We start from the raw sequence: 20,969 nt of genomic DNA, 5'->3' as shown, positions 1-20,969 counted from the left end.
TAGGTTATGAAAAATTATCTCATCAATAAAGCAGAATTTCTATAGAATTTCTACAAACTTGGAACTTCACTGGTAGCTGACAGATTATTTTTTCCTATCCAGCTGCATATCTTCAAGAGAATATGAAAATTATATAAGTCAACATGGAACAGAGGAAATCCAAACAAAAAACACACAGATACCATCTAAAGTCAGATGGTATCTACAAAAGTGCACACACAGTAGAAATTCAATAAGTATTTGTTAAATAAATAAAATATCAAGACCAAACAAAATTTACCTTGTTCAAAATTGAGTAACAAAGTTGATAAATACCAATGGGAGCCTGAAAGCTATTGCAGAACCTAGGAATAGAAACTGGAAAAGAAACATTCTACATACACAGAAGAAAAACCTACTGTCAAAATGATCTAATATAATATCCAGAAGAAAATATCAGAAAAATTGTATGGCATCTGAACAACAGGAGGCAGTCTCAATTAAATAGGAGGTAAAGTCTTAAGCATTATCTAAGATACAAAGAATTCAATAAGATTAAAATGAGGAATGATAAAGATAAAGAAGGGATAAAAAGAAAAATTTAGAGCAGAATAAAAATTCATAATGGAAATGCAAAAGAGCAGAAATGCAGGTGTTGAAAATAAAATCAATAATGTTACAAACCATCTTAAACATACTCAGAGGACAAAGAACAAATATAAAATATAGTGAAGAAAATTATAAATATGAAGAAATGATAAAAATTAAAAATGGATGTGGAAAGAAGATGCTAAAAAAATAAACAAATAACTCAAGAAAGATGTTGAATAAAAGATTCTGGAGTATTAACAGATCTGGACCAGAGATAAAGATATGAAATTTACTAAATATATGGTACCTGAAGCTAGAGGACTTGATGAGATCACTTAAGAAGTGGGTATAAATAGAGAAGAAAAGACGGTCAAGGACTAAAACTGGGGAACTCTAAAATATAGAATCCTGGTAGAAAAGGAGGACTCAGTTCAAAGGAGATTTAAAGAGTACTCGAACAGTTAGGGAGAAAACCATTACATGCTTCTGGTACTTTGGAAGCAAAGAGTGGAAAGAGTTTTAAGAAGAGTAAGAACTTCATATTAGAGGGTGTCGACCAAGATGATAACACAGGAGGCCCCTTCTCCCACAGACACACTGAATGTACAGCTACAAGTGGAGTAATTACCTCTGACCAAAACCCAGAAACTAGCTGAGTAACTCTTACACATCACCTGGCTCTGATAGCCAGCGGGGTTTGCATTTACGAGTCCCACAGGGCTGTAGCAAACAAAGAAGCAGTTCTTAATGGGCACAGGAACAACCCGTGGCTATACACCTGGGCTACACATAATAGAGTAGGAAAAGTTGAGACACACTCTTGCCATAAACACCACGTCCCACGCAGTGCCATATAATAGGGAAAGAACTCTCAACCTCCAGCTTCTCCCTGAGGAGCAGGGAGTTTGGACTTCACAGAGACACAAAAGATAAGAAGAAAGGAATCAGAGCATACCACTACAGAAAATCATCAAATCACAAAGGAAGAGAGCAAGAGAGGAACAAATAAACAAAGGAATTACAAAGTAACCAGAAAAATGATTAACAAAATGGTAACAGTAAATCCACAACCATCAATAATTACTGTAAATGTATATGGATGAAATACTCTAATGTAAAGATAAAGAATGGCTGTATGGATTAAAAAAAAGAGCAACTCAGCTACATGCTGCGTATAAGAGACTTGCTTCAGCTTTAAGGACACATAGTCTGAAAGCAATAAGACAGAAAAAGATAGTTTCATGCAAGTGGAAACCAAAATACAGCAGGGGCAGCTGTACTTACATCACACAAAACAGACTTTAAGACAAAGACTGTAACAAGAGACAGAGAAAGTCATTATATAATGATAAAAGGGTCAACTGATCAAGAGTATGTAACATTAGTAAATACTTATGCACCTAAGACAGGAGAAGAAAATACATAAAGTATACACTAACAAATCTAAAGGGAGAAATAGACCATATGGTAACAGTAGGGATATCTATACCACACTTTCAGCTATGGATAGCTATCCAGAGATAAAATCAATACAGAAACATTGGACTTAAACTATGCGCTAGGTCAGATGGACCTAATAGATATTTATAAAACAGCCCTTCCAACAGTAGCATCGTACACATTCTTCTCAAGTGCCCATTAAACATTCTCCAGGATAAATTAGGCCAAATTTAGGCCAAAAAACAAGCCTTAATAAATATAAGAAAATTAAAATCATATCAAGTATCTTTTCCAACCACAATAATATGAAACCAGAAATCAATTAAACAAAAAAACTGAAAAAATCTTAAGTGTATGGAAATTAAACAACACGCTACTGAATAAGCAAAGGAGAAATCAAAAGATACCTTGAGACAAATGAAAATGGAAACGTAACAACCAAAACTTATGGGATGCAGCAACAGCAGTTCTAAGAGGGAAGTTTATAGTGATCAACTTCTACATTAAGAAAAAGAAAGACCTAAAAAAAAAAAAAAAAACCTGAATTCACATGAAAAGGTGCTCAACATTACTAATCATTAGGGAAATGCAAGTCAAAACCCCAATGAGATATCACCACAAACCTGTTAGAATGGCTATTATCAAAAAGACAAGGGATAGTGTTGGTGAGGATACGGAGAAAAGGGAACCCTTTACACGGCTGGTGGGAATAAAAACTGGTACACCCACTACCAAACAGTATGGAGGTTCCTTAGAAATTAAAGACAGAACTACCATAAGATCCAGCAATCCCACTTCTGGAAATACACCAAAGGAAACAGAATCATTATCTTGAAGAGACATCTGTACTTCCATGTTAACTGCAGCGTCACTCACAATAGCCAAAGTATGGAAACAACCTAAGTGTCTTCAATGAATGAATGGATCAAGGAAATGTCATATACACACACATACACACACACTGCACACACAATGGAATATTATGGTCTTTTTAAAAAGGAAATCTTTCCATTTGCTACAACATGGATGAACCTAGAAGACATATGCTTGATGAAATAAGCAGAGAAAGACAAATATTGCATTGTATCACTTATATGTGAAATCTTAAAATTAAAAAAAAAACCTAGAAACACAGTATAAAAATGGTTGTCAGGAGCTGGGGGATGGGGGAAATAGTGAAAAGTTGGTAAAAGAGTACAAACTTTCACTTAAAAGATGAATAAGGTCTGAAGATCTAATATATAACAAGGTAACTATAGCTGATAATACTGTATTGTATAATTAAAATTTGCCAAGACAGTAGAACTTACATTTTTAAAGTCATTTTAAAGTTACATGATCATTTGAATACAATAAAAACTTTTTGATACACTATAACATCTATTCATAATTTTTAAAAATATAAGAAGTCTTAGGAATGAAAGGGAACTTCCTTAACCTGATATAAGATGTCTAACCAAAACCTTCAACCAAAAATTACACATTATGGTTAAAGTATTCCCTATATACAAGGATGCCCACACTCACCACAATATTCAACATTTTACTGGAAATTCTAGCCAGTGCAGAAAGGTGAGGATGATGATAGATAAAACATAAACATTGAAAAAGAAAGAAAAAATAAGTTATTTACTGATTATTTGTCATTATCCACACAGCAAATCCAAGCTAACTTACAAACACTGAAAATAAATTCAGCAAAGTTGCTAAATACAGGAGTTCAGTATTAAAAAATTTATTTCTGTTCAGCTAGATCCAGTCAGTAGTAAGAAAATTTAATTTTCAGAAAAAATACAAGTGGTAGCACAAACTATACGGCGCTTAAGAATCAATCTAACAAAAATATATAAAATATATATGGAGAAAATGTTAACATTTATTGAAAGACATTAAAATAGACAGTTAATAGAAAAAATACTATTTGTAAAAGAGGAAACCAATATAGTAAAAAAATTTAATTCTACTTATATTAATCTAATAAAATAAAAATACAATAAAAATTCCAACAGAATTTTAGTAAAACTTGATTCTAAAATTGAGATGGAAGAGCACATAGCTAAAAATAGCTTGTTTGGAGATAAAGAAGGGAATGTGAGGGAAAAATGAAGAATACAGTGTTAAAGGGGTAATTCTCATTCTATGAGAGCTCAAGATTTAACATGTATTCAGAGTAATTAAAATGGCATAACAGATTCCACATGTAAGTGAAATCACATGATACTTGTTTTTCTCTGTCTGACTTATTTCACTTAGAGTAATGCCCTCTAGGTCCAGCCATGTTGTCACCAATGGCAGGATTTCACTCTCTTTTACTTCTGAGCAATATTCCACTGTGTATACATACCACATCTTCTTTATCCATTCATCTGTGGATAGACATTTAGCTTTCTTCCTTATCTTGACTACTGTAAATGCTGCTATGAACTTGGGGTTGTACATATTTTTTCAAATTAGTGTTTTCATTTTCTGCAGATAAACATCTAGAGGTGTAATTGCTGGACTGTATGGTAGTTTGCTTTTTAATTTTTTTAGGAACCTCCATTCTGTTTTCCATAGTGGCTGCACCAATTTACATTCCTAACAACAGTGCACAAGGGTTCCCTTCTCTCCACGTCCTCACCAACACTTGTTGTTTCTTGTCTTTTTGATAATAGTCATTCTAATTGGTGTGAGGTGATATCTCATTGTGGTTTTTAAAAAACAAAACAAACAAACAAATGTAACAAAACAGAAACGGACTTCACAGATACAGAGAACAAACTAGTAGTTGCCAGCAGGGAGGGGAGTAAGAGGATGGGCGAAACAGGTGAAGGACATTAAAAGATACAAACTTCCAGTCATAAAATAAATGTCATGGGAATATAAAGTACACTGAGGGAATACCATCAATAATATTGCAATAACTTTGTACAGTGACTGATGGTACTAGACTTAATATGGTGATCATTTTGAAATGTACAAAAGTATCAAATCATTGTATGGTACACCTGAAACTAACAATTACTATAAGTGAATTATACTGCCATAAAAATAATAAAATGCCGTAACAGTAAATAGCTCTAAATAATGTGATCGTAAGCTATTTTGATTTTCTTATTTGTGCTTTTATGTAATTTTATAATTTTCCACAGCTAGCATATACTAGTTTTGTGATGAAAATAAAGCTAAAGAACAGACACTCTGAAGTTTTCTCATTGGACAATGTCAGCATCAGAGTTCACCCTCCAAGTACCTTGGATAGGTTCATTTAAAAATAAGCCCTCTATTACAATGGTAGAAAAAAAGGATTTCTCTTTTGGATTAGCTTAAAATTTAAATTCAGTGACAGATAAACTTTTTAAATATCTCAACTATAATATAACTTACCAATTTCTGGTTACATTAATCCTGCTTTGATATAATTAATCTAATTCTAGTTACATAAAATCTAAGACGATTTCATACATGGCAAATAATATCTTCTTGCTCCCCAACTCTACACAATACCTAGGTTTTCAGAGGTAACATTATAAGCGGATATAAAAATCTGATGTGTTTTGATTGAATAATACATTATAAATTGTATCTGTTCTTATTTTAGTAATAGTAATAGGAAAAATACACTAAAAACTTAGATTTAGTCTTTAAATTTATATATTCTTGGTTAAAACCAATACCACATCTTCTTTAAAAAGTACCATAAGTTACAGGCTACTTTCATATTGTACTGGAACTGACTTTTAGTTACTCTTCCAAGAAAACTTTAAAAATACAAAATTGTTTTCTACACAGAATAAAATTTCTTATCAAGGTGACCCTGTAAGGTGTTTTCATTCATTTATTAGGCACAGAAATCTTTAGACTGACTATTCAGGTTTGCAGGCTTCCTTTAACTTCTTTCCAGAGAGCTCCTTAATTCCATTTATTTTGATTTTAAAATATACATCACTACCAATTCCTTGAGATATTTTTCACCAATCCTACAAACAAAATGACCACTCTACAGTTCCTTACTTTGGCAATATGTAAAACTAAATTTAGAATTACACTATTCAGCTGCGCTTTAAAACCCCTACACAAGACTGATTTAACCTACCTCTCCCTTTCTACCAAAACTCCAAATCCAAGCTCCTGGCTAATCTGCAAGGTTATCTGCTTTTAATGTCTGTATCTTCATCCAAATTTTTGCAGTATGCAGTGTTCCACTAAAAAACAAACCTAATCAAAATGTAGTCCACTCCCTCTTTGAATAATCACAAGATTGTTTAGCATTCCATTTAAATCTTCTTTTAAGATTAATTTCTAGCAAATAAAAGTACAAAAACACTGTCATTATAACTTTGCAGTTTTATCATCTTTACTCTAAGGCATTCTTATTTGAAGATTAATCCCTGTTCCTACCAATATTATAAATGTTGACTTATAACAACAAACAAGCAACCAAAGACAAATGAAGGCAATTTAAAGGAATCTTACAGGAAAGCTTTTCCACCTATGTTTAAAAATATAACTTCTTTAAAAATATAACTTCAGGGGTAAATAATCTGTTATCCATCATAGTGGGAGATTATAAATACCACATATATTGAGCAAGAAAAGACTATGTTCTTTAAAAGCTATATGTCTTTTTTGTTAGAAAAATAACACCTCAAAACTACTTTATAAATGTCCTCACTTTAAACAAAACTATAGATAAAGCCAGGCAAAAGAAGAGATGCTGCTAATTTTTGTATAGATAAATAATTTTATAGAATGACTTTCAATAAACCAGACGGTGAACACTTACTGAGTAACACTAGCATTGAGAGCTGGTTTCAAAACAGGTCAGATAAAAATATAATTCAAGAACATCATGAATTACTTTAGGAAACATCAAAAATTTTTCTAATAATTCTATGTGCAAGTGAAATTGTACTTGTAAAGGCAATGGTATATGAAAATAAAATTACACATTTTCAAAAAAAATAACTACCAATAACAGAAATCTTCATGGGAGGGAGAAATATATTTAAAAATCAAGAATATGGTCAATGAGCCCTTAAGAAATTTTCATTCTTTCCTTGCTCATAATACTTACTCAATTAGCTTATAATCACCCATTCAACAACTAGCAGGTCCACGAATCAGATCACTTGTGTCTTAGCTCCTCCTAAACAAGTAAAGTTGATACAATAACTGTGTTTTCAGAATCAGATCTGCAAAATTACACCACGGTGAAGTAAAAGTGAGGAAAGGCCTTACTTTAACTTACTTTTGCTCCCAAACCAACTTGAACTCCCACTAACTTTGGCTGGTTTGTTGATAATGCACTGCACAGTCTAAAGGCCTATCCTCCCCAGATATGTTTCTCTCTCGGCACAACATAAAAATTGGATGAAGATATATATCTGACAGAAATGTGCAGATGTGTTTAACAAAAGAGAAATAATAAGAATGTTCATAGCAGCACAATAAATAATATCACAAAACTAGAAACTGCTCTAATGGATACTGACAGTAGAATGGATAAATACATTGTGGTATGTTCACTTTGAAATACTATTGAACAAATGAGAATGAAAAATATAACTATCATATGATCCAGTAATTACACTGCTGGGTATATATATACCCATAAAAAATGAAAACATACACGCACCCCAATATTCATAACTGCACTATTTACAACAGCCAAGACATGTAAACAACCCAAGTGCCCATCAACAGATGAACAGATAAAGAAAATGTGATACACACACACACACACACACACCATGGAGTATTACTTGGCCATAAAAAAGAATGAAGTCTGTCATTTGAAGCAATATGGATAGATCTAGAGGATATTATGCTTAGTGAAATCAGTCAGAGAAAGACAAATACTACATGTCAGTACTTTAGTACTTTTATGTGGAATCCAAAAAATAATACAAATGAACACATATGCAAAACAGAAATAGACTCACAGATATAGAAAACTAGCAGTTACCAAAGTGGAGAGGGAAAGGGGGAGGGACAAATTAGGGGTATGGGATTAACAGATACAAACTACTATGTATAAAATAGATAAGCAACAAGGTTATATTGTATAGCATGGGGAATTATAGCCATTATCTTATAATAATTTATGATGGGGTATAATCTTCAAAAACTACTAAATCACTATGCTGTACACCCAAAACTAATGTCATACTATAAGTCAACTATACTTAAATTTAAAAAATAGAAGCTAAAAAAATGAGAATGAATAAACTACAATGATATGTAACAACATGGATGGACCCTGATGACATTATACTAAATGAAATAAGTCAGAAAGAGAAAGACAAATACTGCATGGTATCCTTTACATGTGGAATCTAAAAAAAGCCCAACTGATAGAAATAGAGCAGAATGGTGGATACCAGTGGCTCAGAGGGGAGGGGGAATGGAGAGATGTTGGTTAAGGAGTACAAGCTTCCAGTTATAAGATGTGTAAGTTCTGGGGATCTAATGTACAGCATGGTGACTATAGTTAACAATACTGTATTATATACTTGAAATTTGCTAACGGAGTAGATCTTAAGTGTTCTCACCACTGAAAAGAAATGGTAATTATGTGAGCTGGCGGAGGTGTTAGCTAGGACTATGGTGGTAATCATTTCACAACACATAAGCATATCAAACACATTGTACACATGAAACTTACACAATGTTGCATGTCAATTATACCTCAATAAAGGTGGAAAAATTAATCATGAAAGTTAGACATCATTAAATTTGTATCTTCAGAAATCATGAAACAGTATTTAAAAATTCAGTATTAATACTTCGTGTTTCCATTTACTCACCAATCTTAAGTTACTTCTTGCACAGAATAAGCATATAAAACAGTGTACTTTTTCCATCAGTGTATCTCTTGGAAACTATTTGTGAAAGTTCATTCTGACTCTGAATAAAATAAAGGTGCTTGGGTGAGACTGAATATTTCCAGAGAGGCTGTTTCTCCTGGACATCGTATTTATACTCTTCGTCACCAACTCAACACCTTCACAGAGTTCAGTGTCTCTTACGTGGACTATTACTGTAGGTTCGTCTTCCTTGTTTTCCTGCCTCCAATTTCTTGTCACTCAGATTTATGATATTCTCACTCCTGCCAGGATAATCTCCCTAAAGTACACAATTCAGGCACAAGATTTGACCTATCTTAAATATTAGGCTATTTAGGTGTCAGGAAAGGCAGCCACAGGCACGCAGACTTCCAGCTCCTACTCAGCCACATAAGAATGGGCCTTGGGTTTCGAACACTTCCTTACCAAGAGATAAAGAGCCCATTAAGCCTGTGCTGGGCTTATCACCTTGTTTGGGAATATCTCTCCCTGTTTCAGCTCAAAGAATGCTCTTTTGTCTTTGCTTGAAGTGTGTGCATTACAGGGCACCTGTCCAACCCTCCACTGTTATCTCTGCTCTCACAGAAGGGGGACAGAGTCTTTCTACCACAGCACAGGAGGCACAGGCAAACTGCCCTGGGTCAGCTATCAGAAGAGACCCATTGCCCCTGGGGGATCGACACCCACTACAGAAGCTGATCTTGCTCTGTCTCTTCTCTGTGTAAGTAAAGTATTGTTCCATTCAGTGCTCGACTGCGCTGTGTTCTTGGTGACTCCAATACTAAGATGCACTTAGCAGAAATGTTTGGACTTCTGTTCCTAGTGGTTGGCATTGAGATGATCTTTGCTCTCCTCTAGATAGTTGGAGTCCTCCCCAGAGATCGGTAACCAGTGGATGGTGCCTTACTCTCTTGGGATTGATAACCAGTGCACAGTAATCCGCTCTGACATTAGGAATCAAAATATGTGAGCTACAATCAGATTTAATTTTACAAAGTAAGGTTGATAAATTAAAAGTAGAAAATGAATCTATGTATTAAATGTAAATTCCCACAGGAAGAAAATTTAAAACATATCTAAAATGTAATATAATCTTCCATGGAGAATACCTTGTACTTTCATTGAAATATCCTCATTTTATACTTATTCAAAAGCTATATTTCCTAGTCGATATTCTGTTGGCCTCCTAATAAACTCTCTTGAAATGCTGTGGCAAGATGTCTTTCCAGTCAAAGTGAGAAAAATTCTAATCTGTTAAAAAATGGAATATCAACCTTATCACTATCCATTTACTGTAAGAAACACATAGAAGGCTTTTTTCAATCAAAACCTCAAAATATTCAGTTCAGATATTTCCAGAGACTGTCTTGAGTGTCCAGCCTGCTCCACCCCGTGCTGGCTAAGTGATTTGAAAGTCCTCAAGACTCTAAGGAGTTGCTGGACATATTTATTATAGAATACACAAAATATAGAGAATTTTTAAAAATCCCACATGCTCACTGATTAAGGGTAACAATTATTATTGACGTTTATAATTCTTCCTTCTAAAATCTTTACTGGTTTCTTTTCTCTTTTATTGTTTTAAGCTACAAAAGTAACAAACAATAGTCTCAGCAGAAAAGATTCAAATTACACACAAATATAAAGAGGAAAACATCAACATTACCCCAAACGCTTTGGCATGTATGTATTTCCAGGTCCCTTTCAGTGCATTTACATACACACACAGAATCTATTTTCCTAATTCATCCTTGTATCAAAGTTAAAACATCAGACAGTTCACCTGGAAGCAACATGTCAGGGCTATATCAGCTCAGGTCTCCACAAAATGCCAAAGCACATCTTAATATTATGACTTGAGCTTTACTGAGGGTCAAAATAAGAAGTGGCCAGTTTGCATTTTCTCAGAAATAACTACTGAAGATCTTACCTCTTATTACTTACTCCTTTTGGTCAGAAAAAAAATCAATCATGATAATTTCCTTCTAAAATTTGGTGCCATGAGGGGTCTGACTGGGATGATGGCAATGTTCTCAAATTGAGCTACGGTTTTGGTTGCACAACTCTAAATTTACTAAAAATCAATGAGCTGTGTGCTTAAACTGGGTGCATTTATGGGGTAATAATGAAACCACAATAAAGGTGTTAAAAAAGAAAACTGGTGCCAGGAAATGATTACTCCTTCTGAAGAACCTGTTTGTATCCATTATAAGATAATGAGAAATTTAAAAATTAGCATTAACACACATATACAACAGGCTCATTCTAAATGTTTATATTAACTCTTCCAAGCCTCCTAACAATCTTAGGAGGAAGATATTATTCTTATTCTCATTTTACAGATGTAAAGATTGAATCACACAGAAATTAAGCATCATGCCCAAGGTGACACAGCTGGTAATTTGAACTGGAATTTGGACCCATAATGGCTGGATCCAGAGGCCATGCTCTTTAACCTACACTGAACTCAAATGCCTCCCAAAACCACCTGAAAGAGTTCAGGTCAAGGCAAATTTAGAATTTAAACACAGAAATAACTTTATTTCTGTTACAATAATATCCACTCTTTTTTACATGCTTATGTTATATTTTAATTTCAATTATATGTTGATACTTGTTTATACTATAATACATTTCAGTCTGTTTTAGAAATAAAGACAGATATTTTATTTGTTATTTCTTGTAATAAGTTCACTAAATCTATGTATTATAAACACAGGAACTATTTACTTGCTGAAATAAATCCTAATAAAAATTACTCTTATTTGCTTTTCCTATATCCACCCATTATTTAAATGATATGATCCTGAAAGCATTTGAAACTCATAATGCCATTTGGAATCAGCACTATGAAAAATCAGTAACTCTCTAAAGAGTTCTGGATAGAAATTCCATGGTGAAATAAGACTTTGTATTTAAACCCCTAAGATGTTTTCTCTCAGAGGAAAAGTTGAGTAGCTTTAAAGGCATTCTATTAGGTCAGCCTCTAGAAGAATAAACACTGATTTTCATTCTGCATACACGCACAAAGAAAAAAATCACTCAGAGGAGGAACATGGTGCACTCTGAATATTCCAGTTGATGGTAACCAGCAAAGGGGAGGCCAACTGAGCAGTAAGATGATTAGGAGGTGCTCAGGCAACGGAGATTTTAAAAAATGTTGTGGACATAGAAGGTTAAGCAGACTGATTCTGGACTTCCTATAAATACTAACCCTAACTCTTAAAATTATGACTGAAACACTTCACTTCTTTTTCCTCATTACAAAATTTCTACTTTTACAAACAATGCAGCAGTCCCAACAATAGTTTAATAGAAAGTGAAATACTGACTTTACACTAAATAAATAAAATAAAGTCAAGAATACTTTATGTTATTAAGCGAAGCAGGAAAAGCACACCTGAATCACCCAGTGTCCATGTGAACAGTGCCCTCTGTACTGTGGGCATTAATACACTAGTGGGCAGTGTATTATGCAGTAGAAGATCTGTGCAGCCATGTACAGTGGCCACAGCAGAAACCTTGCCTGCTTTGTTCAGCACTTTATACTCAGTACCAACAAAGTTCCTAAAATAAAATGTATGTTTGGAGGAATTAATAAATTAATTTGATTAAAATCATGTGCAAGGCATTGAATGGCTACAGAAGTATAAACAAAACAAGTGATGCCCTCAAGAGTTTTACATTCTTCATGAAAAGTACATGGTACGACCAAAAGCGCAGAGTTTAAAATCCACATCCCAAACTCTGTGTGAAACTTCAAACCTAGAATGCACAACAACCTACACATTTGTGTTTCACATCCCGCATCTTAATAGTCAAAATACCAGCACACACACTTATTACAAAAGAACCAACTTGTGATATTTAAGTAACATAAATTCCTTGCAAACAATGTCTACTTCAAAAAAGAATATAGCTGTGGATCTGCACAGAAGACCTGCATGAAGGAAGGCATACCATGTTCTTCCATAAAGATTCAACATTAAAAGATGTCACCTCTTCCTTTGTTGAACCACATATGTTCAGCAATGTTAAGAAAAAGACTAATGGGATTTTTTTAACTACACAAGCTAATTATAAATCTCCAATAGAAAAATATAAACAAGAAAAAAGGAATGATTCTGGAAAAAAAACAGCATAACAGGATAAAAAGTCCTACTAGACACTAAACATTATTTTTAAATTGCAGTAATTAAGAGAGTATGGGACTGGTCCAAGTGTATCCAGATCTCTTGAGCAGAACTGAAAGTCTAGAAACAAGTCCAATGACAAAGGTACTGCAGCAGAACTCTGATGAGGGGAAGGCTAGATTATTAAATAAGTGACACTGAGGCTACTGAGTAACCATTTGACAAAAACCAAAAACAACAGGATCCATACCTTACAACCTACACTGGGTATATTTCAAATGGATCGCAGATATAATGTTAAAATCAAATCATATATGTACCAGAAGACAAATGGAAGCATTTTCATCATGTGTTCATCAATAAAGAAATCATATCAAATACATAAAATAGAATGGGGAAGCTCTTTATATCTTTATATGAAATAATCTCCAAGGTATGTTGATAAGTGGGAAAAAAATCAGGATATATGGAGAGTATAGAGGGAAAGATGATGGGGAAAGAACAGTCATGTTTGCATAAGAAAGGATACACAGGGAATTGGGAGCACTGCTCCTTCCAAAGAGGAAAATGTGTAGCGAGAAGGCTGGTACCAAAGGGAGCTTTTCCTTATATGCTCTTTTTCCCCTCATCTTTCATATTTCAAACCATGGAACTCTATTACCTAGTTTTAAAAAGTTATTTAAAAATTATAAGGTATAATAAACCACTGTTTCACTTTTCCCCATAGTATATTTATTTATAGCAAAGTCTAAGTAAGAGCAAACTTAGCAGATATTTGCAAATATTTATATAATCAAATATATATCTACATCTTATGTATTATATAGATTTGCAAAAAGTTAGCTAAACGTATGTTTCAGGATTATAAACTAATTGTGGCAAATATTCAAGATAATGATTTAAAAGGGGACTAATGGAATATCCAGTTTTCATGAGACACCTTCTTTTAACAAAATGCATGATTAATTTGTTTTAGTAATGTCAAAAGGCCTCTGGCCTGAGAGATTATGACCCAGATTTAAATTTGTCTTATCTCTCTGTATTTTTTTAAACCCAATAAAAGTTTTATTTGTGGTGGATACATTCACACACAGTCACATATACATATACATGTATATATTAGCAACTACAACCAAAACAATGTATTTTAGTTAACTAAAAGCTTGCTTCTTGTAGGATCACTTACAACCATATCACCAAAAGACCAATTACTGAAATTCTACTGAAATTACCATTACTTATTTTTAGCACCAACTGAAAAACAGAAATCTTATATATATATTAGCGTCAGAGTAGAAATATTTATCACGTTTATAATTTGACAATGCAAAAAAGCTGAAATGGATCAGAATCTGTTTCAAGATAGTTTTGTATTTTACTACCAAAGACAAGTTTGAAAGAGGTATCAATCAAAAATACAACTTTGTAATGTTTCATTGAATGTTTTAAAATAGACAATTTATAAGATATCTCAGAGAACAATGCTTTACTATTTTTAATAGCACCAAAAACTTAGAAATCAAATTTGGTAAACATATGAATATCAAAAAGGAATAAACCAAATCTACACTATCTACATCTGTTGTTTATAGATTTTAACTCCTCCAAAAATATGCTTTTTCAGTGTCAGGACTTCAAAGAGTTAAAGTAAATTATCTTGTTACATATGATAATTTTCCATTCATTAGTCTACTAAGTTTCCCATTTACCTATCTCTGAAAAATGAAAAATAAGCACATACAATTCATACCATTTACAGTTATAGTTTCAGATAAATTTCAGTTACTGGAGGTTGTTAAAATTATTTTCTGCAATAAAAATGAAATAGGAAGCAAAAAAATGCTTACAATATGTGTAGAATAAAAAGTGTACATAGTAGGGCAGTAATATTAAACTGGTTTTAGTTCTGAAAAACACTAACAAGTAGGCAAATTGCTTTAAGGAGTTAGCATTTACAGTGAGTGCTGACTTCAAATCAATGTCCCTCTTAAATAACCACTGTGTCTGAAGTATCAACTTGAGCACTAAACCTAAGATTGAGTTGAATACAGTTATCATGTGTCCATTTGTATATTAATTCATAGGTATAGATTCCAGTTCTGTGATATTCTCTATGATACATTCAACATGCACAGAGGAAACAAACCCTATAATTGAGTGAAAGAATGAAAAAATGAATGAATACCACCACATTCTAAAAGTGAGATTTTTCACGTTGTGTGTATTTATGACAGAAAAAATTGCTAATGATCACGGCAAATTTCTACACCATATATTTGTCTTTTAGAAAAATGGGACTGTCTCTGGACCAACTGGGTCTAACACTATTCTTAAGACTGAAAAATAGTAGCAGTTGCCCCCAGAATATTCTCCTTTGGGAAAACAGCCAGCTTGCGCTGTTTACTTTGAAGTTCACACCACACAGCTTATCCTGCTACTTTCAGACCCGATTACTCGTGCTATTCCAGGTGTTAAAATCATATAGACATTTAGCAAAAATGAAGACATAAGGAATGGGAGAAATAGTCCTACAGGAGAACGTTATTAAAAATCTTAACATAGCCTTTTTAACTCCAAGTAAAATCCGGTATTTTGGTAAAGACCTCTAAAGCCTTAAAGAGTGTTACTTGGCTTAGAAATAGATTATGTTGTTCACAGAAACTATAGAGGTCTCAGGATTTTTTCACTGTCCTCAGTGAACATTAAAAGATACCACTCTGTTTTACACATAAACTCCCAATATTCCACTGGAAAAAAAAAACCTTTCTTAATTCCAATTGCACTTATTGTCAACAACTTAATATATAACACTCTAAGTACTTCAAATGTCTAACCGGACTATAAAATTGTTAAGAGCACTGTTATGTCTTGAGTTATAGCTTCTAAACCTCCTATTTCTTTGAGCACGATACTACAATAGACAGCGTAGGTTCTAAACAAGTACCTGTTGATTTGCTGTTATTTAAAGGGGTTATCTTCTCCTTTAGGGATATAAAATACAAATCAACAAGCTAATGGGAAAAGTATAAAGAAATGACAAAAGAGGCCAGGAAGAACAAAAAAGAAAGGGAAGTGTGGGAAGTTGAATAGATGAAGAAAGTTGTTAATCAACATTTTAAGGGCGGGGGGAGAGTGTAGATCAGTGGCAGAGCGCAAGCTTAGCATGCACAAGGTCCTGGGTTTGATCCCCAGTACCTCCATTAAAGAAATAGGAAAACATTGTAAGGAGGAAAAAAAATGAATTAATGAGGGATAAAGGGAAGGCACCCCGCTCATCAAGCAAGAATGCCCTAGCTGTGTCATTATTCGAGTCGGAGTATAAAATACAGCTATTTGACTTAATGTTTAATGGATATTATAGTTCTTCTCTAATTTCATCTAATTCACATGTGGTGAACAAATAATCACTAAGTTCTGGTATAGATAAAAAAATTTTGATATCCTATGATGTTATAGTACATAAATTGTTTTAAGACATTCTATTCAGCAACCCATTCAGGACATTTTACTCACAAGCCAAGTAAAGGAGAGGGAGCAGTTATGCAAACTTCCCAGGAAGAATTTGATACTAGGTTTGTTCGATCTTGGATATTCTTTTTTGGCCTTTCTGTAAGTTATTCCTGTTTGGGGGTTTGGAAAAGCATGAAAAATGGAATTCTCTGGGAGTTAGCCAGATACACTGCACTCAAGTAAGCTTCCCTTTTTAAATCATTTTCTCAGGTCAGGTACCCACTGACCATTCTCCTATTAAAGTTCTTATCACTCTGTACTATTGCTGCCAAAGTGTTTGAATATCTTCTCAACTAGACTATGAGGTCCCCTGGGAAGGAACTGTGCACAGCCTGAAATATGGTGAGAACTCGATATTTACTGAATCAATCAATGTTTTCCAGCTAAAAACTGCAGAATAACACCTAGTGATAAGTAGAGCCTCATCAACTTAGTAAAAGAATGAAAAAGACAAAATCTAATACTTTAATGTGTAAGTTTAAGTATCATAAGACAAAACCTTTCCCAAACAATGCCTGTGTAGTAGTCCATTTTTAAATATAACAACTGGAACATTTCATTACCTAAATTTCTCCAAAAAATCTACAGAGGAATTTCGAAATGTCCTAAGATCTAAACCTTATTGTTGTTGTTGTTTGTTTTTAAATCTGTTTTCATTTAAGAGGACAAAAGCATCTGAAACCACTAAGTTCTCTTTCTTACATTCCTATCACTTAAAAACAGCTGAACTGATTTTTTTCCTTTTCTACAAAAAATTCACTGGCTAGTAATAAAATTCTGAAAATAGATACTCATGATGGAAAACTGACTCAAACTAAATCATAGCAAAGTTACAATAAAAATATGTTTAGGTTTCAGTTACTTAATTTGGCTCACAGTTTAGAATATTTTTTTAAAAATTACACATATTACAGTTTTACTCACTTCAAAGCCTCCTCAAATTTATGGATTTTCTTTTGAGCATCTTCTCTGTCTTTATCAAGTTCGCTCTGCAAATCATGAACCTGACATGACAAAAACAAAATTTACTGGAAGACAAGTCAAGTTTACTCAGAGGAGAAATACAATGAAACAGTAATCTTAAATCCACTTTTAATATAAAACTGGATTTAGATTTTTCAAGACAGAGACTTGGTTAAACATAATCATTTTCACAGAATTATTTCAATACTATTCTTTCAATAGTAATTTTCTGGTCTAAGACTGAATGTACCTGAATGTGGATTCCCTGTAAAATAAATTGATATGTAAGAAGTTCAAAAAGTGAGGAATCACTTTTGAATTTTTTTTAGCATTATATATTAGCCAAAGGAAAGTAACCTCACAAGATTCATGAGAATACGGTAGATGATGACACAGGTTATTATACTTCCACTTCTGGGAATGAGCTGTATGACCATGTACTTAGTTTGGGAGGAAGCCCCCATCATGAGAATCTCATTCCCCAGTGTGGTGTCCTTTGAACAGGTGTGACGGCAGCAAGAGTAATGACTAAATGAAAATTTCTTTTCACAGAGAGCTCTTCACATGCAAATGCTGATAAACATACCGAACATGGACCCATTATATGGACCTAAAAATAGGAAAAGGAAATGCTGGTACAGGCGGAGGGAAGGGAAGAGTAAAACGGCAGCTGTGGTTCCACATGTGGGGCAAACGAGGGTGCAGCGCCCAGCGGGGAGGTAAGAAGACTCAATTCACTTAGTAGGGTGGGGCTACACAGCTGCTGGCAACCCAGGTGAGGATGAAAGTGCAAGACATGAGAGAGGAATGAGAAGAACACATGCACACATGCACGCACACAATCACAAACCTTCTCACATACTGAATCAGTGGTACTCAAAAATACCTATATTTAGTTAACTATCGGAGACTTATTTAACTAAAAAATCCTACATTCTTTGGCCTTTTCCTATTACAATTCTTCTGTATTTTTCCCCCTCAGTGTTTTAGTAAAATAAATAAATAAATAAAATCAACTACTTGTAAAGTGAAAGTAGTGAGAGCAGAGGAGGTTTTCCATGAGAATCTCAGCAAGCTTCTACAGGCTGCTACGATGGCGATCACCAAGGTGAGAAAAAATGGAAACAAGAGAGGAGCATGTTGGGTGGTGGTACGGGTGGACGATTCGGAGAATTAAGACAGGAAACCCCTTCCCCCATATTTTAAATGCTAAAATTAAAATACCAAATAAATACCTACCTTATTAGGAAGAGAAAGTAACTAATTTGCCTTGCAAATTTTCTGCCACTACTGTCAGCCCTCCCTACGCACAGGTCAAATCCTCAAACTTAATCAAAATTGAAAATATTTGGGAAAAAAAAAAGTTCCAGGAAGTTTCCAAAGCAAAACTAGAATTTACTACACATAGCAACCACTTACAGAGCATTTACATCGTATTTACTACTATTTGCACAGCATTTACATTGTATTTGTTATATAAGTAATCTATCAGAGGATGTGCATAGGCTATATGCAAATACTATGCCATTTACAATGCATCCTCCAATTTTGGTATTGGGGTCCTGGAACCAATCCCCCATGGATACTGAGCACATTTATTTTATCTGACATTGAGTGGGGGAGTGTGTCATCCAAAATTTAACAGGTTCAAGATTGAAATTACTGCCTTATTTATCTCAGATCCCTAGTATGTATCACAGCATTTAGTAGGCATGCTAAATTGGAGTAAATACATTAATTAAGCACCAGAACCATTGCAACACTGATCTGGTCTCTTTAATGTACAGACTCAAAGAACTAAAGCCCTAAAATTAAATTCAGAGATGACCTAATTGAGAGATTTTGGAAACATGTGTTTACATGTCAGTAAAATCCTCTCTTGAAATAAAAGCTTATGTGAAAATCCAAACCCCTTAAATAAAAACACAAAGAAAAGCTTATCTATTTGAGTGGAAGGTAGGGGAAGGACAACTGTGAAGAAAGTTAACCAGAGAAACCAGCATTAACACAGTTAAAAATTTATCTAAACTGCTCTTTTGAATGGTGACATTTATACAAATTTACCTATCCTTTTGCTTTAATCTTTCTCTGTTAATCAATTTTAAATCTCTTGTAAGTATCACACAGATTTGGCTTTTGACTGAAATTTAGGATTTTACTGGATTTATTGCCATCACCAAAATATTCTTATGTACGCAATTTGTCTTTATACTTCTTGATTTCTGTTCCTTTTTACATGGCTTTTTTAAAATTCCAAATTCCTCTATATTCTGACAGATTGACAGATAAAGACAGTTTTTAATTTCACCAGTGATACTATACAGATTTCACAATTATTTTAACTTACATTTCTCTAATATTCAGCAAGTGAAAAATTAACTTATGAGTCCTTCATTTTACATAATAGCTTAGCATGTGTTCACTTCTTTGTAGGAGAAGTAATCCACATTAGTTTTCTATCAAGTGATCTGGGAATGTTGTTCCAGACAGCTGTTCTAACTTTTTTTTAATTTTACATCCTTTCTCTCAAGAATTTTTTCTGACAATTGCATTGTTTTATGTCATATACACAATAAGTATTTAAATTCATCTCCCTTTTAGTTAATTTTGGCATTTGCCACTACTCCTTTTTTATTCTTGAGTATGTTTTGTTGTAGTGTTTTGGTTTGATTTTTTTTCTTAGCCTTAGGTTGATTAAAGCACCTCATCCAGTAATTTTATTTTCAAAAAGAATACCTGAGTGATATATCTCTGAGGCTTCACATATCCCAGAACGCCATGCTGCTGCCTTCACACAAGAAGGACAGTGGTGTGTGTGTAAGATTACTGAGTCACAGCATTCTGGTCTATTACTTTATGACATTTAAATTTGTACCAAGAAGACTAAAGTCAACTGACTTTGGCTCTCCTCTCCCCCTGGCCTAGACCCTTATGAAACCAGTCCCTTGGTACTACAGTTCCAATGGGTTTTAATCTTGTTATTGATTTTTATCTGACACAAGGTGAAGCTTCTAAATTTGCATACACAGACCTTCAGAGAAGCTTCCTCATATCTTTCATTTTGTGTTCATTTATTCTGAGCCCCCCTTCAGGAATATCGATTGTTGTATACTAGTTTTCTATTTTCCGCCTTAATATCTATCTCTTTTCTCAAAAAAAAATGTTTTCTTCACCTTTTTCCTTTTAGTCTAAAAGATAAAGGTTTGTCCTCCATATCACTGATTTAATTCTTTCCAACATCTGCTCTACCCGGGTCTAAGCAGCCCCATGTGGGTTTTAAATCTGCTGCTGTGTTTGTTTTAGGATCCTTACAGACCGTCCTGTGACAGTTACCTCCATTTCACCTCATCCTTTTCTTTCCTCATGACACCTGTTTCTCCCTCATAGACATCATGTCTCCTGGTTCTCCACTGATGAATGTCTCCATGTTTTCTTATGGAGTAGTATGTTTCCAGAAGAAACTCCTTTCTTGGAGTCTCCTGTATAATGCTCTCATCCCTTTGCTCTACAGTATTTTTCAGAGACC

The 20,969-nt window shown here is 33.9% G+C and overlaps 1 protein-coding gene across 11 annotated transcripts in view; it reads right to left on the bottom strand.

Annotated features, from left to right (window-relative positions):
• Positions 1 to 20,969, bottom strand: part of CEP112 (centrosomal protein 112) — a 381,720-nt gene that overhangs the window by 259,051 nt on the left and 101,700 nt on the right. For all 11 annotated transcript variants that reach the window (XR_012499617.1, XR_012499618.1, XM_074343512.1 and 8 more), the window contains one exon: positions 17,405 to 17,484. Coding sequence is in view for 9 of the 11 variants with exons in the window: in XM_074343512.1 (XP_074199613.1) it covers positions 17,405 to 17,484 (80 nt within the window). In the remaining 2 variants the exon portion in view is untranslated. The remainder of the gene's footprint in view (positions 1 to 17,404; positions 17,485 to 20,969) is intronic.

This window comes from Camelus bactrianus, chromosome 16, assembly GCF_048773025.1.
Source record: "Camelus bactrianus isolate YW-2024 breed Bactrian camel chromosome 16, ASM4877302v1, whole genome shotgun sequence".
Classification (NCBI taxonomy): domain Eukaryota; kingdom Metazoa; phylum Chordata; class Mammalia; order Artiodactyla; family Camelidae; genus Camelus; species Camelus bactrianus.
This window is presented reverse-complemented; position numbering and strand designations above follow the sequence as displayed.